At 36.0% G+C, this 26,140-nt stretch overlaps 1 protein-coding gene across 1 annotated transcript in view; it reads left to right on the top strand.

Annotated features, from left to right (window-relative positions):
• ERICH2 (glutamate rich 2) overlaps positions 1–26,140 on the top strand; it is a 114,978-nt gene that overhangs the window by 64,251 nt on the left and 24,587 nt on the right. Inside the window, exons 9-11 of the mRNA XM_027865700.1 lie at positions 4,551–4,584; positions 4,793–4,841; positions 5,076–5,109. Of these exons, the coding sequence (XP_027721501.1) occupies positions 4,551–4,584; positions 4,793–4,841; positions 5,076–5,109 (117 nt within the window). The remainder of the gene's footprint in view (positions 1–4,550; positions 4,585–4,792; positions 4,842–5,075; positions 5,110–26,140) is intronic.

Genomic DNA, 26,140 nt, shown 5'->3' with positions numbered 1-26,140 from the left:
ATGTTACAAGCATTTATGGTTGTCTTCCCTGTTAGAATGTAAACCCCTTGGGGCAGCTAGATGGCACAGTAGATAGAGCACCGGCCCTGAAGTCAGGAGGACCTGAGTTCAAATCCGGCCTCAGATCAAACACTTGACACTTAATAGTTGTGTGACCCTGGGCAAGTCACTTAACCCCAACTGCCTAAAAAAAGAAAGAAAGAAAAATAGAAAAATTGATCAGTTGAACAGATTAGGTATACAAAGCCCAGAAACAATTGAACATAGTTATGAGGTAGAAAAGAGTGCTTGAGGCAGATGGAGCAAGCAGGACATGAGATAGAAGGTAAGATGCAAGATGTGAACAGCCAGAAAAGTGATCAAAGAAGACTATGCCTTGAAGCCCCTACCATGGACTTATCCGTGTACTTTCACAAAGCACCCTCAATTCCAGAACAATTCTTCCACTCCCCTTTCCTGTTCTCTTTGCTTATCACCTCCGGACTACCCGATATCCCAGGCATTTTGGAGCCATGCTTGCTCCTCCCATTCTCTTGTCCCCTTCCCCCTATTCCATAAAATTGTATTTAAATCATCCCTTTGACCTGGCTGTCCACCTTTGCCTCCTGTGGGAAGCAGGGGCCGCTCTGTGGCCTGTACTCTGCCTCCCACGTGGTATAGAGCCCACTGGGCTCTGCTTCACAGGGAGCAGGCCCACTTGGTTGCCTCCCCCCAATAAATGCCTTTCTTTAACTTGGAGACTGTCCAAGTGAATTCTTTCAGGGCACACTAGGACCCGCATGTCTATTCCTCATTGTTTCAGGTAGCACCCCAACATTCTTGGGGTCCGCCTTGAACTCATCACCAGTGGCTACAGAGAAGGTCTAACTGAATTCTTTCACACCTGAACCAGCTGTCCCAACTCTACACCTCAACAATAGTAGCATAGTGTTAAGTAAATCTAACAATAACAGCTACTAGGATAAAGACTACTTATTACTTGACAAAAACTGCTGGGAAAACTTGAAAGCAGCCTAGCAGAAATTAAGTTTAGATCAACATTCACATTATATATCACAATGAGCTCCAGATGGATACATGACCCATATATATAGAAGAAGGTCACATCATTAAAAATTGAAGAATAAGGGAAGAAGATATATTTCACAACTATAAGGAGCAAAATTTTTAACTAAACATGGAATAGAGATTCTGACCATGTCCCTTACTTTCTGGATTTCAGAATCATCCCTCTTCTACAGTCTCATCCTTGAACTTCCCCCAGTGCTGGGCCCTACTCATCTTAGAACATCCTATCACCCCTGCAGCCTACTTACCTTGGAACATCCCTCCATAAGGTCAGACTTCATTTTGTGAAGAGGCCCAGGCTGGCCTGCCTTCATTCCCCTCTAAGCCCTGTTCCTCATCTTCCGGAGTTCATAATTATGCTTCCTTACCAGGTACCTTCTTCTCCAGTTCTCCCCTCATCCCCCTCAGCTCCTTTCCTTTATTAGAATGTAAACTCCTTGAGGGCAGGGACTGTTTGTATGTGTATCCCAGTGCTTAGCACTGTGCCTTTCACATTGTGCTTAATGTTTGTTTCCTTTCTGCCTAATAAAAGACAAAATGGGCAATTTTGGTTACATAAAAACTGAAAAACTTTTGCACAAACAAAATTAATGCAATAAAATGCGAGGGGGAAACTTGTTAATTGGGGAAAATGTTCATAGTAAACTTCTCTGATAAAAGTCTTAATATCCAAATGATATTGGGAATTAGACAAATTTAAAATAATAGGAACCATTTGCCAGGAGATAACTGATCAAAGGATATAAACAGGTAATTCTCAAATTTTAAAATGCAGGCTATCAACGCTACATACAAAAATTATTAAGTAGAGAAATGGAAGTTAAAATAACTCTGAGGTTCTTTTAACCTTCAAATTGGCAAATATGGCAAAAGACTTTTTGGGGGGGGTGCTGCTGGGCAACAGGGGTAAGTAACTTGCCCAGGGTCACACAGCTAGTAAGTGTTGCGTGTCTGAGGTCAGATTTGAACTCAGGTCCTCCTGAATCCAGGGCCAGTGCTCTAGCCACTGCACCGCCTAGCTGCCCCAGAAGAAGACTCTTTGTAAAGCGTATAGGACAGGCACTAATGAACTGTTGGTAAAGCTGTGAATTTGTCCAACTCTTCTGGAAAGTAATGAGATCTTTATCCTAAAAGTTACTAAACTCAGCAATAGCACTATTAGGCACATGTCCCAAATAGGTGAAAGAATCTTTATGTACAAAAATATTTATAGCAGCACTTTTTGTTGTTAAAAAAAAAAACTAGAAACAAAGTGGTTACCTATGAGTTGTCAAATGGCTGAACAAATTGTGGTACACTATATTAATGAAAGTGAAAATTGTTGAGCCGTAAGAAATTTAAAGTCTGGTGGATTCAAAACAGCTTGGGAAGCCTTGTAGGAACCAATGCTGAGTGAAGCAAATAAACTACAGATCACAGTTTACGTGACTGCAGTGATGTGAAGGAAAACAACTTGGATAAATTTCAGAATTCTAATTGGTGAAATATCCTGTTGACTCAGAAGATTGATGATGAAAAGTGCTTTCCCCTTCTTGGTGGAGGGATGATGGAGAAGAGGTGTGGAAACAGACTTAGATTTGCAGATGTAGCCAATGTGACTTGTTTTGCTTGACTATGTTTAGGGGAATTTAGTGGGTGATGAATGTAATACAAAAAGAAGAAGGAAAAAAAAAAGGAGAGAAGCTCAATTAAACATTTAAAAATACACAAAACAGAAGAAGGAAGTTTAGATAGGGCACAGCCAAATATGCCATTGTGTTACTATAATGTTAAATTTAGTATCTATTTAAATATATTTAAATATTTAGTATATAGTAATTAATAGATTAATTAAAAATAATTATATTTTATGTATATATAATTATGTTGAACATATTTTATATAATTAATATAATATATTAAATATGTTAATGTTTTATATATTTTAAAGGTAACAAATTCTTCATTTCAGTCATAATTCTGTTTTTTAAAAAATATTGATATTAAGTTCATAATAAGTTATAATTTTTAAAACACATTGTCAAACCTGTATAAGGCAAGAATTATTTTTCTTAAATAGGTTTTTGCTGGAAGAGAGCAATATATTATTTCCTGTATATACTTAACCTCTAACCTGGTTAAAGAATATTGAATTTTTTTAAGAAGTCCTACTTCCAATTCATATAGTAATAATTTTTTCCTACAAGTCTAGGAAAGACTTATACAAGTTGAATGGTACATATTGTACTATAATAGCATTATTAAGGGGCAGCACATTCTCTGCTTTGTTCTTTGGGGTACATACAAGAGCATTGTGAATATGAGCCGAACTCATGATTTTTTTAGGTTACAATCAGTGGGAAAGAGAGGAAAAGGAAATTCATAGGGGAAAAAAAGGAGATTTGCTGTTTGTCTTCGGATGTTAAAATCTCAGGGCCTTAAAGTTTATGAAGGGCAGCTAGGTGGCACAGTGCACACAGCTCTGGGTCTGGAGTCAGGAAGTCCTGAGTTCAGATCCAGCCTCATACACTTACCAGGTGTGTGAACCTTGGCACGTCACTTAACCCTGTTTGCTTCAGTTTCCTCATCTGTAAAATATGCTGGAGAAGGAAATGGCAAACCACTCCAGTATCTTTGCCAAGAAAATCCCAAAAAGGGTCACGAAGAGTAGGACACAACTGAAGGACAACAAAAAGTTTATAAGCTAAGTAGAGTCAACATTGTATAAAATCATAAGGAAGGGTAGATAAGATTAGAGGTTATCACTTCTGTCTCTTTTCTTCCAGGCAGGGTTTCAGCTGAAGCTCTTTTCTTATCCCTGAAAAGGTTATCAGTGTCTCTTGAGGCATTTTACAACCTTTTTAACCCAAAAGTATGTAGCTTGAGCAGACTAAAATTAATGTAATTATATTGGAAATAATCAGTATCAACCATGAATTCAAATCAATTCAGCAAACATCTATGAAGTCTTTACTGTGTGCCAGGCATTGTGTTACTCGCCAGCATACAAAGATGAAAACTCTCTGGACCCTGCCTTAAAAGAGTTTACAATCTACTGCGTGGGAAGAGGGTGGAGAATAGCTTGTCAGCATGCAAAGAAATATGAAATAATAGGGGGAGGGGGAAGAGCCGTGCTTACAAAGGCATCAGCTCCGTGACCACAAGCAGGATGCTTAAACCTTGCAAAGCTTTAATTTCCTCCTCATAGGTTGAGCTACGTGACTGAATGCTAGGATTCTTTCCAACTCTAGATCAATGATGCTGTGATCTGTAAAATGGGCATCATAATTCTTGTACAGTCTACACTAATGACTGGTGAGAGTTATGTGAGATAATGGATGTGAAGTTTTTTGGGAAACTTTAAAATATTAATAATACTAATAAAAGTTATGAAAAAGAATATGCTCATTATCTTATAGATAAAGAGATTTTGTTTTCCTTTTAAATAGTTTCTAATGACTAGATAATTATGGAATATTCTTTTAAAATATTTTATTTTCTAGGCGGAATTGTTTAGAGAGACCAGACACTACTAAGGTAAGAGGAAACTTTTCTAGGCTATTTTTTAGTGTTGCTTCGTGTTCATCTGGTCATGTATGTGTACATATGCATGTTTTTTACTTTATTAAAACAAGACATTTTAGTTTATCTGTTAGAAATGTTTATTTAAAGGTTCTGAGTAAATATTTTCAAATACCCCAAATTGAAATAATGATGAAAATGTTTCTCTCTTTTTCTGTTTTAGGAACCAAAGAATATACACTATGGCAAATTGCAGGTGCTTGATCCAAATGGTAAATAATTCATTACTTTAACAGGAATATGTTTGTAATAACTATCACTTTATCATAATTATTAAGAAGAAATATCACAGAATGGCTGTCTATATAACCAAGTAGCTTTAGTAATATAGTTCTTTATTCCAGTATCTTTATTTCAGAAAATAAAGGCTAAAATGTTTGGTAATCAGAATTTACTTCAAGGGAACCAACATTTAAGATACTGAGGCTATTTAACTTGTTTTTCAGAAGTGGTTATTGAACCAGCTGAAGCAATGTCACGGTAAGGAGATGTCTTTGGTTGTGCAGCTGATCTATTACATGCCTCTTAAGCAATTAAAGCAAGATAATGCAATCATTTCTCACTCAATTAAATTTGAAAGACCGGAAATGCATGGATTAGCACTTTAGCCTTTACTTCAGGTAGTACAATTGTTACTTAGATTGAAGGGCATTAAAAATGAAAAGTAAATGTTGATTTAAAAAAAGTATAAGGTATACATTAGAGAAAATATTCATTTCAGCCTTGTAAATGTTATAATACTGAATATTTTATGATTATTTTTATGTTTATTTAACTTATCACAAAAATAGCATTTACTATTTATTCTCCATTCCCTTTTGGTATTTACTAATTCTTTCAGGATGTGTGTGTAAGGGAGTCTTTGGTGTTTAAAATAAAATTGACTTAATATTTACTAATACCTTACTAGTTATAGCTTCCCAAAATAAAAATCATCACCAAATGTTAGTCAAAATAAATTGAGACAATGTTGAAAATAATTATCATTGTAGAACAATTTGTTAAAATTATTACAGATCTCTGCTCAGCCACCAAAATGGAGGTGGAAACAAAGTACATGCTTCCTGTCAATTTTGATTTTGAAGAAAAATTGCCAAGGAAATGGTGATCTATTCATTTAGAAACATTGTATCCAACATGTTTTATAGGGTTCTTTTCCTGATTAATTGGTGTTTATTTATTGTAGAATTCCATCTGATCTTATTTCAACCAATAATAAAAATAAAATAAATTCTACCATTTGACTTTTTTATCTTCCAAATACCAGACTGATCTTATTTTAACCAATGTGGAAAAAATAAAATAAATTGTATCTTTTAACTTTTTATAATTAGTGTTAAGGTTTTTCAATGTTAAAGCTATAGCTCAGGTTACATTTCTTCCGTGCCTGGAATTCTCTCTCTCTCTCTCTCCCCCCCTCCCTCCTACCTCTTTGTTTCCCTGGCATCTTTTAAGACTAATCTCAAATCACACCTACTGTAGAAAGCCTTTTCTAGTACCTCCAAGTGTTGTCTCCACCATTAAAATTTTAGCTTCTTGAGCTCAGGAACTGTTTTTACCTTTCTTTGTAACCCCAGCACTTGACATGGTCAAACCTACACTTTAGGAAATCACTTTAGTAGTTGTGTGGAGGATGGGTTGGAGTTGGGAGAGATAAGGCAGAGGCCAATTAAAGAATCTATTGCAGTAGTCCAGGCAAGGGGGAATCAGGGCCTGTACTAAAAGGGTGGTAACATGAGTGGAGACAAAGGCATTGTGTGGGAGAGATGCTAATGAGATTTGGCAGTAGATTGTATTTGTGGGTCAAGTGAGAGCGAGGAGTCCAGGATGATAGCACGGTTGTGAGCTTAGGTGACTGGGAGAGGATGTTAGTGTCCTTAACAATTATAGGAAAGTTGGGAAGAGGGGAGGGCTTGGGGTAAAAGATAGTGAATTGTGTTTTGGACGTGTTGAGTTTTTGATGTCCACAGGACTTACAGTTCAAAATAGCCAAAGCAAGTTGTTGAAGCATGACTAGACTTAGAGAGAGACTAGGATTGTCTGTGTAGGCTTGGGAAAATTTGCTTAGAGATGATCATTAAATCCATAGAAGCTGATGAGGTCACCAAGTGACAGTATGTTGAGAAAGAATAGACAAAAAGTCCAAGATAGAGCCTTGGGGTATATGACAATTTAAGGGACATGATGTGGGTGATGAGGTAGGAGATCCCAGAGAGAGTAATACCAAGAAGACTCAGAGAGGACAGAGTTTGTAGGAGGAGAGGGTGGTCAACAGGGACAAATGAGACAGCGGGGCCAGGGGAGACGACAATTGAGAAAATACTGACCCTGTTCCAATTGTTCTGCTTCCCAAGTTGCACGAATAGATAGAACACTGTTCTGTGGAAAACTAAGTTCTTCATTCCAGATTGACTTGCAAGGAAACTGAAAATATGACTTACTTGTTATTGGTGGCCTCTGCATTGGAAATGTGTTTCCAGAGTCTGCTGAGAGTTAAGATAATACAATGGAAAGAAGGCTGAACTTAGAGTTGGAAGACAGGGTTTGGCTCCAAGCTCTGATTCTCTGATAGCTATAGGACCATTGGCAAGAGATTTAAGCTCTCCGAATCTCAGTTTACTCATCTGTAAAATGGGGGGGGGGGGGGGAAGCTTGTACTACCTATTTTATGGAAATGTAAGGAAAACACTGTGCAAACATTAAAGTGGCATATAACTGTGAACTGTTCCTTCCAAAATGATCATTTATCTATGGGCCTATACTTGGTTTTACTAAGAAAGATAAGTGTTTGTTTCCCACAGGAGCCAAGAGCAAGAGACCACCGTCCTTTCCAACATATTGTTGTAAACTTCCCCACAGGACATGATGTTCCCACGTGATATTGGTTGCATTAGGCATTGTCAGCTTAGTGTGGTGGCCAGGGGCACGCCCAGTTCTATAAGCCTCCCTTGTTGCAGGGGTGACTCAGCCTGCATTCAGGAGCATTCCACATGTGGTCCCACAGGCTCACCTGCACAAGTGCAGTCTGACTACTGTTCTGAGGACACAGTTCAGCTCTTGTGAAAGATAGGAGGAAATGCACTCTACATTTCCATTTGTCGAAAACTAACTCTGCATTCTGGGGCAGCCAGGAGGCTCAGTAGATAGAGCACCAGGCCTTGAGTCAAGAAAGCCCAAATTAAAATTTGACTTCAAACACTTAGTAGCTCTGTGATCCTAGGCAAGTCATTTAACCCTGTTTGCCTCAGCTTCCTCATCTGTAAAATGAACTGCAGAAGGAAATGGCAAGCCACTCCAGAATCTTTGCCAAGAAAACTCCAAATGGGGTCATGAGGAGTCAGACACAACTAAAACAACTGTATAACAACACACATGTAATTTAATAGGATTCTTCAATGAGTTAGCTTTCTTCCTAGAACTAGAACATCTTATTTCAGGAGCTACTATGTGAAGAAGCAGCATGATAATCCAGTGTTATGGAGATTCAGGAGATGCGGTTCTAGCCCTGGCTGTACCATTAATTAGCTATGTATGTGACCTTGAACAAAATAAGTTAATCTGTCTACACCTGAGTTTTATCACTATAAAATAAGAGAGTTAACCCCTTTGCCTTTACTGCTTCTAAGATTGTTTATTGAGTATTTCAAAAGTGTAAGAGATTGAACTCTGTGTTAAATGGTTATTTCTCCTAAGACTATTAATAATTACATATTAAAAACTAGTTTTTAAAAAACTATATATTTCATAATCAATAATTTTATTTCTTTCATCAATGTGGAAATTCACTGTACTGATAGAGCTCTGTGATTTTTATAATGTTATCAAGTTGTCTGGGATGCTGAGACATTAAGTGACTTGCCCAGATCATACAGCTAGTGTGTGTTAAAGGCAAGACTTTGAACCCCCATCTTCCAGACTCCAAAGCAATGCTTCTATCTGTCATTCTAGGTTGCTGCTCTACAACTAATTACATAAACTCTATGTGAGAAGAATATTCTATAAATTATTCCAGCTATTAGAACAATGCATGAGAACCTTCAAGATAGGGTAAATATTTCTCTGCTTTGTAATTCCCAAGGAAAGTCATGAAGTAATGAAACCTGCTAATCAATCAATGAGGATCTCCCTTTTCTTTTGTTCAGTTAGATGTTAATTATCTTTGAAAAAAAAACAGCCAGTCTCACTCCCCACCAAAAAAAAACAAAAACAAAACAACAAACCCTCACAAGTGTTTTCAATCTATATCAAATAGCAGGTTGTTAGAGGTTTGTTTTTTTCTTTTTTAAGTACCATGGTTTGGTCTAAGTGGCTAAATAAAACTGGACCAAATACAGTAATTCATAAGCTCTATTACTTTATTATTCCAGAAGGGAAGAATTTTTTAAAAATTAATTTCATCATTTTACAGAAATTTTACACAATTGGTATATCTTTAATTATTATGTCTTGTGTAATTCTTTTCATATGAGAATCATACGCTCAGATTAAGTAATAACAAAATTTTTCCAGTTCATATTAAATTTATTTCCAAATCAGATAGATTTCAGTTTAGAACTTGGATAGCAGCAATGAAAATATCAATATATCTTGTTATTTATTAACATAATTATTTGGATTATACTTTGACTTCTAGTTGATTGACTTTTGGTTAGTCTTATAATTCTATTTAAGATAGAATAAAAAACAGAATTAATTTGGCCAAAGCTGATGAACATTAAACTCCTTCTGTGAGAATTGAGAATTGTTTAATATGGGTAGTTATAAAATCATAGTTTTATAACATAATTTATCCCTGTGCTAATGACAGACCATCTTTTATCTTGTTGCTCAAAATACTTTAAGTAAAGCACTCTTGGGAAGCAGACGAGAGTTGACAAACAAACATTACGTGGCACCAACAAAATCCTAAGTATAGCTAAGATATCCTCAGAAAAGTAAGTTTTAACTGATTTTGTTTTCTATTTTAGGCCTAAATTAGGAAAAAATTAAATCGTTTTTAAAATGTTACAAAATGAATAACTTTTTTTAGGTGTTTCATCACTTTATGGATTTATAAATATCTGCAAATATCTAGATATCTCTTAATATTCCTTTAAAATTACATAAACATCTATAAAATTATTTTTAAAAACTATCTTTGTTTTTTCAAGACTATAAGACCATTTGGCAATACGTTTAAGCTGAATAGTTTACCTTGTCTTCAGACCTGGTAGCTTATAGTAATCATCCTAGTTAAATATTTCAAGGATCTGATTTTGTCAGAGCAGATTCTTCCTCCCCAAATGCAAACTGTAATCCCTCTGCACCTCACTAGTTAGTCATTTGAGTTCCTGTGGCCAACTTGATGATAAAATTCTCTCAGTTTAGCTAGTCTAGTTGTCAGGTAACTGGCATACATGGGCTATTGCCAGACCTGTCCTAATGAGCAGAAGGGATAGAACTTGTCAGAACTTTCCACTTGACCAACATATTGAAAACCAAGACTTAGCTCTATGCACAGTGAGGCATAAGAATAGGACTGTTTTCTAAATAATACCCAATAAAATACTTCCCTCATTATCTTCTATATACTATACCCACAAAGGTTACCATATGATATAAAGTAAAAATATGTACCTTTCTACAACTTTTCTATATATGTATAGTAAAGTAAAGGCTAAAAAGAAGAATCAAGACTATCTTCTTTCCCATTCTCCACCCCCCAGGACTAGAGGTGATTATAAAAAAATAAGCTATTACCGAAAAAAAAAATGCCTAGGCAAAGGAGAAAGAATCCAACCATAGAGTGTTACTATGGGAATAGAGAAGACCAGGGTTCATCTTCAGAGGAGGATAGTAAAGCAGAGAAACCTTCTTCTACCCCAAAAGTAATGTCAAATGGTCACTTGCCCAAAAGGAATTCATAGAAGAACTTAAAAAAGACTTTAAAAATCAAATGAGAAAGATTGAGGAAAATCCAAAAAAAAAGAATAATCCAAAAAAAAAGAAGATTATGAAAAGAAAGTCAATCAATTAGAAAAGGAGATCCAGAATCTTAAAGAAGAAGATGACTCCTTTAAAATCAGAATTGGGCAAGGGGAAACCATCGAAGTCATAAGACACCAAGAAGTAATAAGACAAAATATGAAGAATGAAAAAATAGAAGAGAATGTGAAACATCTCATAAGAAAAACAACTGATCTGAAGAACACATCAAGAAGAGAAAACATAAGAATAATTGGACTACCTGAAAGTTATGATTAAAAAAAAAGAATATTGATACAATAATACAAGAAATAATGAAAGAAAATTGTCCTGAAGTGTCACAAGAAGGGAAAGTAGAAATAGAAAAAATCCACCAATCACCACCTGAAAGAGATCGTATGAGGAAAATCCACAAGAATATTATAGTCAAATTCCAAAAAACCTCAGCTCAAGGATAAAATATTACAAGCAACAAGAAAAAAACAATTTACATATGGCAGTGCCACAATTAGAATCACACAAGACTAGCAGCGGCAACACTAAAAGATCATAGGTCTTGGAACACTATATATAGAAGAGCAAAAGAACTGGGCTTCTGGCCAAAAATCTCATACTCTGCAAAGCTAAGCATAATCTTGAATGGAAAAAAATGGACATTTAATGAATTGGCAGACTTTTAGAACTTTGTTAAAAAAAAAACCTGACCTTTATAGGAGATTTGACATACAAGGGCCAAGAGAAATATAAGATATATACCAAAGACAAGAAACTCAATGAGTACAGACTGTTTACTTTTTATGTATGTAAAATATAAAACGTCTGTCTAAGATTATTATTAGTAATTGGGTAGTTCATAAGAAAGATTGGGGTAGCCCTAAGCATGATATGAATTCAAAAAGTAAAACCATTCAGGAATGGCTAAAAAGAGTAATTATCTTATACAAATGAGGTACAAGAGGAAGAATTGACACAGAGGAATTCGATGGGGGAGGAGAGCTGGTAGTTCTGGAAACTGAGTTTCATCAGGAATGGGTTCAAGAGGGAACAATACATACACATTTAGAAGAGTATAAAAGGCTTCTAAATTTAGAAGGAAATAAAACACTAAGGGGATAGGGAGGGAGGCGAGACTAAGGGAAATATCTTTAGAGGGAAGGGTGAGAGAATAGGTTAAAGGGGGATAAAGAAGGATGTTTAGATTAATGGGAATGGGAGGATAAGGAAGAGATAGTTGGAGAGAGGGTAGGTTAAGTAATAAGAGGGCAAGATAGTGGGCAGAAGTAAAGTAAAGGAGTTAGGAGGAATAGGAAATAAACGATATGCACAAATACAGAAAACAAAGATTAGGAGTAGAATCTCTTAGGGAAAGTATATGTTTATGTATGTATATATGTATGTCTATATCAATATTTATATACAAATATATCCATGCTTAATTATGGGGGAGGGAGTGGGAGGAAGGGTGGGAAAAGAACAAAGTATAAAGTGTATAGCAGAGAACAAAAGGAAACCTACAAGGGAACAAAGAAAAGATGAACAACTTTTAACACAAGGTATAGTATTTAATATATAGGCTTTCTTTAAATGGAAATTTATTGCTATGTACTTTGAATCCTCTCTTAGGTTCTGCTGTGTACATATTTTTTCTTATTTTATATTTAAGTTTTGATATTTAAGTTTATAATGTTTCTTTTTTACTATGTATTTAAGCTTTAGTATTCAGGACTAAAATTAAAAAAATAATTTCTACACACACACACACACACACACACAAGTATCTTCTTTCTCTTTTCTTCTTCTAAGAGAGGATTCATGTATGGTAGATCATTTACTCACCTCCTGCTTACCTCTGGCCTTGGAAGGTATTTTCCTTTATTTTAAAATTTTGCTTTGTTACTTAAGCTAATAAATGCTGTAACAAATGCAAAACTATATGTATTCTATTTGAGATAACTATATTCTAGAGAAATGAAATGTTTGGTTCAGACTGAACCTGAGGGCTTGGGAGCTCCTCTGAAACAGTTGGACAAAGTGGAAGAGCAGTAATGAATGGTTAGAAGCCTGGCAATTCAGGATTTTTAGAATTCTCTAGAAGTAAAATTGTGAACTGGTGAAAACAACAGGCTTTAAGAAAACAAAGGTAGACATTTTCCCTCCTTGCTGTCTTTTCACCAGCAGCAGCCCTTTGCCATGTCAGGCTTTGAAAAGATAAGCCATACCTTGAAAAGGTGGAGAATGAGTTGCTTGGAAAGGGAAAGCCACACTCCTAAAGAGGAGTGACTTGTTAGGGCAGCTCCACCCACATAAAAAGTGGGGGAGTGAGTTGGTTTTTGTTGTTGTTGTCCACTCATTTTTTCAGTCTTACCAGATTCTTTGTGACCCCATTTGGGGTTTTCTTGGCAGACATACTGGAGTAGTTTGCCATTTCCTTCTCCAGCTCCTTTTACAGATGAAGAAACTGAGGCAAACAAGTGACTTGCCCAGGGTCACAGCTAGTAAGTGTCTGTGGTCAGATATGACCTCAGGTTCTCCTGACTCCAAGTCCAGCACTCCATCCACTGCACCACCTAGCTGCCCCTGTGAGTTGCATTATGATGTTCAATAGATCTGCTTGCTCAGTAGATAATTGATATCTTTACTGCCTTCCTTCCCAACTCCACTTAATGCCTACATTTGTCTAGGATGATTTTGGTAACAGTATTACCATTAAGCAGGACTAGAATGGCACCACTTACTTAGCTGGAAATCAATAGATGTTTGTTTTGGTAGAGGATGAACTCTTAGATGTACCTGAGAGTCCATAGTTCTGTAAAGTCCTATTGAAGAGAATCTATGGAAATTGAGAGATGAAAGATACATATTATATAACTCTTGAGCGGATGATTTGTTCAGTCTCGTTGAATTAATGCTTAGTGGTTCCAAATAATAAACTTCCAAATTCATATTGTGACCATAATGATGTTGGCTTGTTGGATGTTGTCTCATAAAACTGTTGAAGGCATTACTACCTTTCCCCAGCTGTGCTGGTCTGATTCTGTTTTGTACAAATAGAACTCAGAGAATTCATTTAACATTTATTCATTTATTTAGCCATTCATTTATTTATTTGCTGATTGTTTATTGAACAAATATGTATTAAGCAATTGCACTGTGCTAAGGATGGAGTACAAAGGTACAAAGATTATATATGTTTATATATAATCTTTATATACAGTCCCTAAAGAGTTTACAATATTCTCAGGAAAATAAAGACATGTACATAGATAAATGCCTTGATGATGTTATCAAAGTTCTTACTCCCTCCACTGGTATCATACTTGCCCCAGATAAATATAATGCCAGTTAGAAGAAGAGTGGAAAGAGTTTTGAGATCAAATGAGGGAGAGACCAGGCTGAGCTGGAAGAATCAAAGCCAGATTCACAGAAGAGGCAGCATTTTGTCCATATCTTCAAGTATAGGCAAGATGTCAACAAGGGAAATGGGAGTGGGGGATTCTAGGACCAGAGAATAGTGGGAACCAAAGGCACCCAAGTGGGATAGTGTATAAGAGAGGTTTGGAGAACAGCAAATAGTGAAGTTTGTCAGGAGTTCAGAGTGTGTAAGAGTAGGAACAATGTGAGCCAGTAGTTCTTAAGGGAGTTATGTTGTTGTTTCAGTCATGTCTGACTCTTTGTGACCCCATTTGTGATTTTCTTGGCAAAGATACTGGAGTGGTTTGCCATTTCCTTCTCTGGTTCATTTTTATAGATGAGGAAACTGAGGCAAACAGGGCTAAATGACTTGCTCAGGGTCACATGGGTAGTAAATGTCTGAGGCTGTATTTGAACTCAGGTCTTCTTGACTCCAGGACAGGTACTAGCATGTTACATCTAGACTGTAGAAGGCCTGGAATGCCAGGCTAAGGAGATTGAATTTTATTCAATAGATAATGGAAGGCTACTGAAGTTCTATCACGTTGGAGTGATACTGTTAGAACTTTGCTTTAGTAAGATTAATTTCACAACAGTGGTTTGTGAGAAGGAAGCAACTGGAAGAAGGAAGACCTGTTAAAAAGTTATTGCATGTGAGAGGTGAGGATCTGACCTAGGGTTATTGCAGGGATAAAATTCACAGGACTTAACAGTTATTTGAATGGATGGAGGGAGGTAGAGAGAAAAATTTTAAATGGCTCTCAAATTAGGAGGGTGGGTGACTGGAAGACTGGTGAAACCATTGCCAAAAATTAGAAAGTCAAGAAATAGTGCAGGTTTAGGGAGAGAGGTGATTTATTTCCATTTTAGATATGTTTAATGTTTAGACATTTGAGATACTGATGGGAAATCCAAGTAGAAGTCTAGTAGTCAGTTGAAAATTTGAGTCTGGAGTTGGGGAGAGAGGTCAGAGCCAGAGGTGTAAACTTGGAAGTCAATCAATAAGTATTAATTAAGCACCTACTGTTAGCCATTAATTGTGTTAGGCACTGAAGATAGAGATATAAAGAATGAAACATCTCTATTTGCAAGGAACTTACATTCCAAGGGGTCACTAATATAGAATTAATTAATAGTTGAAGCTGTAAGAATAAATGACATCACAATTAGAGAGGTATGAAGGGAGTAACTTGTATCAGAGCCTTCTGAATTGGGAAAAATCATATGGGGGCCCATTTTATCTTTGATCAGATGATGTACCATATGAGATAGAGACTTTCGCCTAGTAATTCTATCTAGCAAATTCCAAGGCTCTCATTTCACATTTTGGATAGTAGAATTTTTTTTTGTTTTATTTTTTAAAAAATCAGTTTTAATGATGCCATTTGCTTTTTCTCATCATAAGTTATTTCTGGATACACCATTCCCACTTTTCTGCCAGACAGTTGGAATTTGACAGTGATGGCAATTGAATATTTGAGTGGTTAATTAACTTCTAGTCCTATCAGTTGCTTCATAGATTTCATGATAACACAAATGGCAGATATAAAATGTCTGCACAATTATCTTTATTGTGCATATTTAAGTTGATAAAGAGTGCCTCTATTTTAGGAGCATATCCATTAGAAATGGATAGAAACAGATAGAAACCTATGCAGTTATTGTAGCAAACTTTTCATTTCTAAGTTTTTCAATTCAAGTCACTGGTTAAATAAGTGTTAGTGCTGTAGATTGGTGTATCAAATGTAAAGATGTAGAACTATGAAAAATTTAAAAATATTTATATGATATTTTTCTGTGAAACATACATGTAGCATTTATCTTTGTTTTTAATCTTGAAAAGGAAATTTGATTTATGCAAAGCATTATGAAATTGATTTTGTTTATTTTACCAGTCAAGTTGGATGTCTGTCTTTCCTGAATAATATATATCACATGAGTTTCTCTCATTCCTATCAGATTTAATATCCGTTAGTATCATTAAGTATTTTCAGAACTAAGATCTAAAAATGAAGGTTAGACATTTATTACTTGAGCTTCTTCTTTTAAAAACAAGATTTTTTATATTATTCTCAGGCAGTAGAAATATTGTTTAACTCTGTTCACAAGTACAGGGTGTCCCAAAACTCTTAGTGCAGTTTTAGATCGTAAGGATCAAAACTGCACTAAGACTTTTGGGACATTCTGTATGTCATTTAGCAGGAGATGATTTATAAACTGTAAAAAGAATATTAGTGTAAGATCAATATGTCCATTTTCTTCACTTCAACTACAACTTACTCTTCTAAATAAGGGTGGCAACTGTAGTAGACAGCATGCCACACTATGGAACTTTCAAAAACTTCCAGAAATGCTGTCACAGTGACAAAAAATGATATAGAAATGTGATTTTTGTCTTTAGTGATTAGTTTGGTGCTATTATAACATAAACACCAAGTACTTGGAAAAAAATCATGGACTTTAACAAAAAAAAAACCGACAAGAAAAATGTTAATAACTTCTGACCTGTGTGCCCTGTTTCCCAGTGCTACAAAATGTTTTGGTTGTTTTTTTTTTGACTCGGCAATGGGGTTAAGTAACTTGCCCAGGGTCGCAGAGCTAGTAAGCGTTATGTGTCTGAGGCTGGATTTGAACTCAGGTCCTTCTGAATCCAGGGCCAGTGCTCTATCCACTGTACCACCTAGCTGCCCCCCTACAAAAATCTTTATAATACTAACCTATATATATATATATATATATATATATCTCAGTCATCCTTATTTAAAGATATGAAAAGGGAAGAAGCAGACTTTTATAAGTGATATTCTCCAGCAGACCATGGCTTTACAATCACACAATTAATTGACTGAAGGGATGAGGGTGGAAGGGAGGAGGTGAAGGAACAAACATTTATTGAGCTCCTACTATGTGCCAGGTACTATGCTAAGGACTTTACAAACATTTTCTCACTTGATCCTCTCAGCAAACCTGTGAGGTAAGGACTATTATTATCCCTATTCTATGTGAACTGAGTAAACTGAGACAGACAGAGATTACATGACCTGCCCAGGGTCACACAGCTGGTAAGTGTCTAAAGTCAGATTTGAACTCAGGTCTTCTATTCTCTGCACCATTTGGCTGCCAAGATAATACAAGGTCTCCTTGTGCTTCTTGTTTATTGATTATAGGAAGGTATTTGATTTGGTGGAGAGAAGTGCCACCTGAAAATATCTTCTCAACCAAGGTCAAGCATCACCCACGACTCCTTGACCTGCCTCATCAGAGATAGCACTTTTTTTATTCAGTGATCCTCTGATTCTTAATACCTGGGGTGACATATGTAAAACAGCTGTGCTCACTGGAGTTATTTTTGACTGTCATGGTGACTGTCCAGCACAGAGTCCAAACAGAAAAGATGGATGTTCTCTCTATATAGATGGGTGTTCTTGTTTGTGCTGATCTTGTTGTGGTATTGTGTTGATTACAAGCCTCAGAACACTGCAGAACCTCCTAAATGATAGCCATAGTCAGTCAAAAGCATTCTGCCTCAGTTTTTGCCATACAGGAAAAGCCAAAAGGATAAAGAATTGCTGTTGCCTGTACTGTGATGTGCAGTTTAATGGTCATGCTATAAAACTCACTGTTTAGAAGAAGCATCTTGAGCAGAATCTGCCCAGAGATAGTGCACTGGGCTTGGAGTCAAATGTAAGGAGAGCTGGCTGGATTACTTTGGGGAAATTACAGAGTTTTTCATGACTTTCCAAGTGAAAGGTCCTTTTTTTTAACATCAGGCTGTGGAGTTCCACAGTCTCTTCAGAATTCAAGTTTCCAGTTGCCCATAGAGGCATGGAGGGCTATGTAGATGGTCATGAATAAGCTACAGCACCTTACTGCACACTGTAGTAGTTTTAAAAAAATGTAAGAGATTGTGACCAAAAAATAGGGTGGATCACTTCATGCGGTGAGAGGGAGGGATAGCCAGTAGATAGTCCATGTGCCTCCAATTTCATTCCTGAACTATCAAGCAAGCTGGAGGAAGGCAGACCATCAGATGCACCGAGTGGACCTTCTGTAGAGGACGTACGGCAAGTCGTCCAAAGGAGTCACGTGGGCTGAGTAGATACTGGATGGGTTGTAGTTGGAGAGGTAATAGTCCCATCAATGAAATCATTGATCCATCGAAGTATTATAATGAGAATATTGTATTTGTAGTTTTCTACCTATCATTAAAAAAAAACCAATACCCGTGTTAAGTCCTTATAAAAGAAACACAAAATATTTTGTTAATCATTATTTACTTTAATATCTAGGAAAAAATTTCCTCAGAGAGTAGTGAAAATAAAGATTTATTTACAAATTTAGACAATAAGTTATGTTCATCTTCTTACAAGAAAAAACAGGTAATGGTTTTCGTTCAAATTACAGATGTGTCTAAATTAATTATCTGCCTTCACATAAATCTGTGACTGAAGGCTTACTTGTCTTAATAGATGATGTTTGGTGTAATCACTAATTAAAAGTAGGTCTTATGGACATATTCATCTTATAATATTTGTCTTATGAAATTTGAATAATATGTAATGTTTGCTAAGTAATCTACATACATTATCTCATTTGATGTTCACAACAATCCTGTGAATTAAATATAGATATTATTATCCCAATGTGGGTAGAGGGGGTTGAGTACCATGATTTCTTCTGTGTGGTGCTCCTGGTATGAAAACTCCCTCCAGCAAGGCAGATCCATTTTACAGATGAGAAAACTGATGCTCAGAGAGGACAAGAAACTTATTTCTTGCTTTACATGTAGTAAATATTGGAGGAGGAATTTGAAAACAGTTTTGATCAAATTCCAAATTCTACATCCAGAATTCTTTCCAATAAGGCATCTTGCCTTATTGTCTTTACCATTCTTTATATAGTAGATACTTGACTTCAGGGCTTGTCACTGTATCTATACCTAGAGAAATTACAAATTCTAGGCCCTTTAGGTCTTAATTTAAGTAGTAACTGGTTTATCTGGTTATTTTAGGGTAAGGTAACACACCCCCAACTAATTCTTTTCATAGCAACAACAATATATGTATTTTCCAAATTTTAAATTACTATATATCAACTACTGTGATGATGATGATGATGATGATAAAATGTAGTTCTGTTTTGTTTAAAAGAAATTTTATTTCCTGAATTGTATATCTGAACATCTTGGATATATGTCGTACATACAACATATAACATATCTAAATATTTAGGCTGGTTTCTGTGTGTATGTATGTGTGCGTGTGTGTGTGTGTGTGTATTTTCAGAAACCAGCCTATATCCTTAGACCTATCGTCTAATGGCGGATGAGCCCTGTCCATCTGTTTGTTCCTTAAGGGAACAAATACTTGACTTTTACTACTGTCATCCATCTTTTAAATTATCCTGATTTTATATACCCCCTAAAAGTTCTGGATTTATTGATCCCACTCTGTCACATCAACTGTTTCTCATTTTTACTAGTCAGGAAAGGCCTTGGTTGTGAACTCTAAACAGAAGCACTTTTCTTCGCTCCCAGTGAGAAGAGTCTAGCTTTAAAATTCTGTGATTCTTTGATTTCTAGTGAAAACACCACATCTTTTCATCTGGGATTGGGACTGGTGGGCCTGAATGGACAACTACTCTTCCCTTCGTCCTGTCACTAATGTCTCCACCCTGCTCCTTGGCCTACTGATCTCCGCTGTCATTCACACCTACATTTTGTTGTAAAACAAAACAGCCTACTTAATCGTACTTTATTTCCTATCTAACTCAGCCCTGTTCACTCTCAGCATATGGTTTCACCTGCACTCTTGAAACAATGTGGAAGAGTACTTATCTTGTAATCAAGGAAGACCTGGGTTCAAACCTGCCGTCCAGCAGATACTGTGTGGCCATAGAAAGTCATTTAACATCTGATCCTCAGAGGTATTATAAAGACCAAATAAGATGATGTAATCAAGGTGTGTATCATATAGAATGTCCCAAAAATCTTAATGCAGTGTACTTAGTGCACTAAGACTTTTGGGACACTCTGTACCTAGAAATAATTTTAAAAGTAAATGCTAACTACTACTATTACTAGTAGAATTAGAATTATCCAATAGAATATAAACTTCTTGAAGCCAGGGGCTATTTTGTTGTCTTTACATGCCCATCATCTAACACAGTGCTTGCACATAGGTGATTAATAAATGCTTGTTGAATTCCTTTACTACTTTATTGAATTTGTTGGGGTTTCTTCATCTTTCCTTCTTTCTACCTCAAAATATTATTGTGTCTATGCCCATATTTTCTCATTTTTTATTTTTAAATTTTATTTATTTTATTCTAAACTTAAGAAATAAAACAAGCATTTCCATAACACAGTGGAACAGAAAACTGATTGTACGTGAAACTGCAAATCTGTTATATACAACTTGCTATTCCTTTTAAATATATAAAAATAAAGTTATCATGTAACTTTCTTTTTTTCTTTTTCCTTCCTTATCCCTCTCCACCCTAGAGATGACTACCATTAGACACAGACACAGACACACACACACACACACACACACACACACACACACACGTAAAATCATTCTATATATGCTGCTATTTATCAGTTCTTTCTCTGGATGCAGATAGCGTCTTCTTTCATACGTCCTTTGTAGTTAATTTGGGTATTCAAAACAGTCAAAATGACTTAGTGACTCAAAGTTGTTCTTAAAACAACATTGCTGTTACTATATACAGTGTTCTCTTGGTTCTGCTCATTTCACTCTTCGTTATTTTGTGCAGGTCAATCCACATTTTTCCAAGATCATTGAGCTTATCATTTTGTATAGCAAGTAGTTGTCCAACACAATCATGTACTACAACTTATTCAGCCATTTCGCAACTGATGGGCATCCCTGCATTTTCCAGATCTTTGCCACCACAAAGAGAGCTGCTATAAATATTTTAGAGCATATAGGTTCTTTTCCTTTTTCCCTAATCATCTTGGGAAACAGACCTCATAGTGGTATTTCTGGGTCGAAGGGTATAGGCAGTTTAATTACTCTTTGGGCATAATTCTAGATTGTTCTCCAAAATGATTGTATCAGTTCATACTTCCACCAACAAGAAATTAGTGTCCCAATTTTTCCACATCCCCTCCAACATTTGTTACGTTCCCCTTCAATTATTTTAGCCAATCTGGTCAGTATAAAATGATATCTCAAAGTGGTTTTAATTTGTATTTCTCTAATCAATAATAATTTAGAGCATTTTTTCACATGACTATAAATTGTTATGATTTCTTCATCAGAAAACTTCCTGTTCATATCCTTTGACCATTTATCAATTGGCAGATGACTCATATTCTCATAGATTTGACAAAGTTCTTTATGTATTTGAGATATGAGACCTTTATCTGAAAAACTGTCTATAAAAAATTTTTTCCCAAATTTTCTGCTTCTGATCTTGGTTATATTTGTTTTATTTGTGTAAAACCTTTTTAATTTAATGTAGTGGAAATTTTTCATTTTATACCTCTCACTGCTCTCTGTCTCTTGTTTATTCATAAATTATTCACTTATCCATAAATCTGATAGGTAATATGTTTCATGTCCTTCATATTTTTTTGTAATATCTTCCTTTATATCTTGGTCATGTATCCATTTTGACCTTATCTTGGTAAATAGTGTAAGATATTGATCTATGCTCAATTTTTGCCAGACTACTTTCCAGTTCTCCCAAAAATTTTTTGCCAAATAATGAATTCTTGTCCCAAAAACTTAATTCTTTATACTTGTCAAATACAAGGTTACTATATTTATTTGCTGCTATAAATTGTATGTCTACTCTGTTCCACTGATCTATATTTCTGTTTCTTAGCCAGTACCAGATAGTTTTGATAAATATTGCCATATAATATAGTTTAAGATTTGGTACTATTAAACCTCCTTCCTTTACGTTTTTTCATTAGTTACTTTGATAGTCTTGAATTTTTGTTCTTCCTAATGAATTTTGTTATTGTTTTGTTCTAATTCAATAAAATAATTTTTGGTAATTTAGTTGGGATGGTATTGAATATGTAAATTAGGTAAATTTGACATTTTTTTTTATATTGGCCCTGCCTACCCATGAACAATGAATATTTCTCCAATTACTGAAATCTAATTTTATTTGTATAAGAAGTTTTTTTTATAATTTTGTTCATATAATTCCTGGGTTTGTTTGGCAGGTGTATTCTCAAGTATTTTATACTGTCTAGAGTTATTTTAAATGGGGTGTCTCTTACTATCTGTTCTTGCAGGGTTTTGTTTGTGATATACAGGAATATATACCCCTCTTTTCTCTCTCCCTTCTGTCTGATAAGAGGAAGTGTGCTAGGAGGTTGAGAATTTGGAAATAGAAAACAAAATGAATTTTAAAAAAGAATGCAGGTATAGAGTTTAATGTGGGAAAGACAGAGGTCTGTTTCTTCCTATGAGAAAGGACAAGAGAAAGAGCAGGGGATATAAGACAGAGAGGAACAGTAAAGGTGGTGCTCAAGCAGTATCACCCTCAGTCTCTCAGGAATGTTGGATCCAGGCTGTGTGCTAAGAATGGGGGGAGGGGAGAACGGATCATTGATGTTAGACATTTTAATGTGATGAATAAGGGGGATATTATCCATTTACCCTTACAGATCTCTCCCACTTTTTTCAGGGGTATCTCTCTAGGGAGAGAAATATGGAAGAAATGTTTGTCATTCTGACATGTCATGGGATGAAAAAGGATAAGAAACAATGTTCTACATAATTATTGAGAAGAGGAATTCATTGTGCAGTCAATGGTGCCCTAGTGTCATGAATGAGTATAATAATGTACCCTCCTAAATGCCTGATTATCTAACTTACCATGAGATCATAATTTGGGCAGTGGGAAGAACATAGTCCGCTAGGTCTAGGGGAAAATTTAATTAATTACTAATATTGGAAAACTATTTTTAAAAGGGGGAAGGGCAAAACCAGTCAAAGAGGGGAGACCATTATGTCTGATCCATGTATTTGTTTTTAGGTTTTGGGAGTAGAGGGAGAAGATTGAGTAAACTAGTAAAAAAAAAAAGTAGTAAAAAATTTAAATTTAATAGCTGTTGTTTATTTTTTTATTTAAAAAGGTTCTGTTTGAAAGTACTATAAGGTAGGAGGATTTTTTTCTGATCTGAGCAACAGATTTAAAAATATACAGGCTTCTAAGGACAAAAAATATATATATGGTACTTATTCATTAGCCTGTATATGAAATTAAGCAACCTCCTGCATCAGAGTGTCTAGCTGATTTTAGATATGTCTAGATACAAGAAAATAAGGAAAAAGGAAAAGGAAAAAAAGGAAATTAATATAATGTCAATTTCATATTGAATCTTTATAATACTGAAATTAAAGTATATATTAATTAAAGATAAATATACTTTGATCCATGTACACAGCAAAAAATGGGTCAGGAACCAGGCTAACCTCTCTGCTCCATATTTTCAATTCCATGCTTCCCTTTCAGGGTCTTGTTCCCTCAATTGTCACAGTTCCCCCTGGCTTCTTCCATCTCTTCTTTTGTACCTGTGCTTTCCTTTCTGCTTTCCAGCATACACTGATTTCCCCCATCACAGGAACATTTGCACTTGATCTTATTGGTAGCCATCATCTTGGTTCTCACTTTCCTTTTGCTGTCAGATTTCTTGAGTAAGTTTTCTGTACCTAAAACTATAATTATCCCTTCCACATCCTGGGGTTTAGGGGTGTGACACCCCCAAATCTGGAAGATCTGCGTAAAGTTTTTGCCCCTTTGTACCAGGGAAGAAGTTTGAATTATTATGGTATTAAAAAGATAAAATATAACACTATACATATATTTTATGCATTTCTATACTTTTTCTGTGTCATCTGCTGGCCTTCACATGTTGTCTGTGGCTTTCACAAAACTCCCAAAAAATTCCCATTTCATTTCTTATGCCATCCAGCAACATAGTGAAACCACAATGGGGAAAGTCCTGATGTGGAAGGAGATACCTGTACTTGTTCTCCAAATATTCCTTGTGCTGTCCCTGTCTTTGTACCTTTGCCTACCCCACCCTCTCTGCCCCCCAGCACCTAACTGGTTTCCATTTTTAAATTCACCTATTCAAGTTGTACCTGTCCTTCATTTGGCAATGAATTGTACATCTCACACACCTTGTTATTCTCCACTTGTAACCCCAATACATTCCTGAAAGCTGTATCCTAGGAAGCAGAGTATATTTTTCCATAAGACCAATGTTAAAATTGAAGTTTGGTTTCCTTATCAGAAAGTCAGTCAGTATTATAGATTACAAATATGATGAACAATAAGATAAACAACACAGTACAAGCCTTAAAAATGGGTATAAATCTAGTATACACACTAATTATTTATGGGTCCCCAAAGAGCTAATATATACAGAGCTTAACATAAAAATCGTCCCCATTCTCGCTCCCATTCTTTGTCCTTTGTAAACTTTGAGTTCACATTTTCCAGCAATATTGCTGGGTGGTAGATATACTCCCAGCCTCTGGTCTGCCAGTCCCCACCTCCGTTAGCATTGCCTTTTTTACTTGTGCTGTTACTGAGTCCGTGAAAAGCTCTGTTTCTCTTTGTTGGAAGAGCACACGCAATTTACTTACATTTACCTTATGCTATTAGTCCAGCTTTTTTAGGACTATACAATATTAGCCAGGTAATTCTTCCCCCTGGTACTCTCTTTTCTCTGTGTCAACCTCCTTCACAACCCACTAGGTTAATCCCACTGGGTCAGCGGGAGCTCACTCTGTCCTATTGAGAAAATTTTCCATATGCACATAGCCAGAATCTCTCTAGCCATAGATAAGCAAGACTGCTGGATGTTGCCTTCTGATCACACCTTTTCCCCATTTAAACCAAAAGATCAGACACAAGGTCATTCTGACCCAGTTCTAACTAATGCTAACTAAGGTCAAATGTGCTAGGCTGGGCCAGGCTCAGGATTTGAATAAAGTGAGACACTCACATCATCCAACACTTAACCAAAAAAAAAAGTTTATTTTTGCGACACCAATACAGCACTGGGTCAGGCAGATGCAGGCCCCTCCCCTCCGTACAGAAACACATAATGGTCAGAAGCATGTGTTGACTTTCACGGCAGGGAGACATCCATTAAATCTGAGGCTCACTGACTCCCTGCACACTGTCTTTTTCCTACCCTATACAACTGAGAAGCCACATCAGAGGCTCAAACCTCTGTTCTCTGGACCAAAAAAAGCCTCAGAAATAGCCTTTTAGCGAAAAATTAGCCCAGCCTACATGACCAGGACCCTAGTAGATATTGCTGCTATCACAGGACCATTAGCGCAGCTTTGAGAAGAGTTTGAAAGATGAGAATTACTAAGGCAAGAACAGGATCTTGACTGTCCAGAATGTTGTTAGAGTCATCTGTGCAGGGATATGAAGAGACTGAGCGTGCTGTTATTGACTTTCCTGTGACTACTTTCTTATGCCTTCTTATCTATCTCTTCAACTAAATTGTCAATCCTGGAGGGTAGGGACTTTCTCTGATTTGTATCCCCACAATGCTTTGCACATCAGAATTTATGTTCATGTCATCTCCTCTGTTAGAATGTAAGCTCCTTGAGGGCAAGTTCCATTTTATTTTTGTCTTTGTACGTCCGATGCCCTGCATATGTTTATTGTTCTGTCATTTCAGCCATTTAGGGTTTTCTTGGCAAAGATACTTAAGTGGTTTGTCACTTCCTTCTCCAGCTCATCTTACAGATAAGGAAACTGAGGCAAACAGGTTTAAGTGACTTTCCCAGGGTCACACAGCTAATAAGTGTCTGAGACCAGATTTGAACTAAGGAAGATGGGTCTTCCTGACTCCAGGCCTCGCGTTCTCTCTACTGTTCCATCTAGCTGCCCTTAAAAGGACCTACCTCACAGGGCTGTTGTCAGAATCAAATGAGATAATACACATAAAGTGCTTTGCACACCTTAAAGTGCTACATAAATGGCTAGGTATTGTTATTATTGCGATAAGCTTCAAGAAAGGCTTATATCCATTAATTTATATGAGTTTTTTTAAACTGACTTCCATAATAAAAAATTTATTTATACTGTACTCTAATGACAACTATAGGTACTGAATAGG

Source organism: Vombatus ursinus, unplaced genomic scaffold, assembly GCF_900497805.2.
Source record: "Vombatus ursinus unplaced genomic scaffold, bare-nosed wombat genome assembly UNPS02014779.1, whole genome shotgun sequence".
In the NCBI taxonomy this organism is placed as follows: domain Eukaryota; kingdom Metazoa; phylum Chordata; class Mammalia; order Diprotodontia; family Vombatidae; genus Vombatus; species Vombatus ursinus.
Note: the sequence above shows the minus strand (reverse complement) of the source record. Positions and strands in the feature narration are given on the sequence as shown.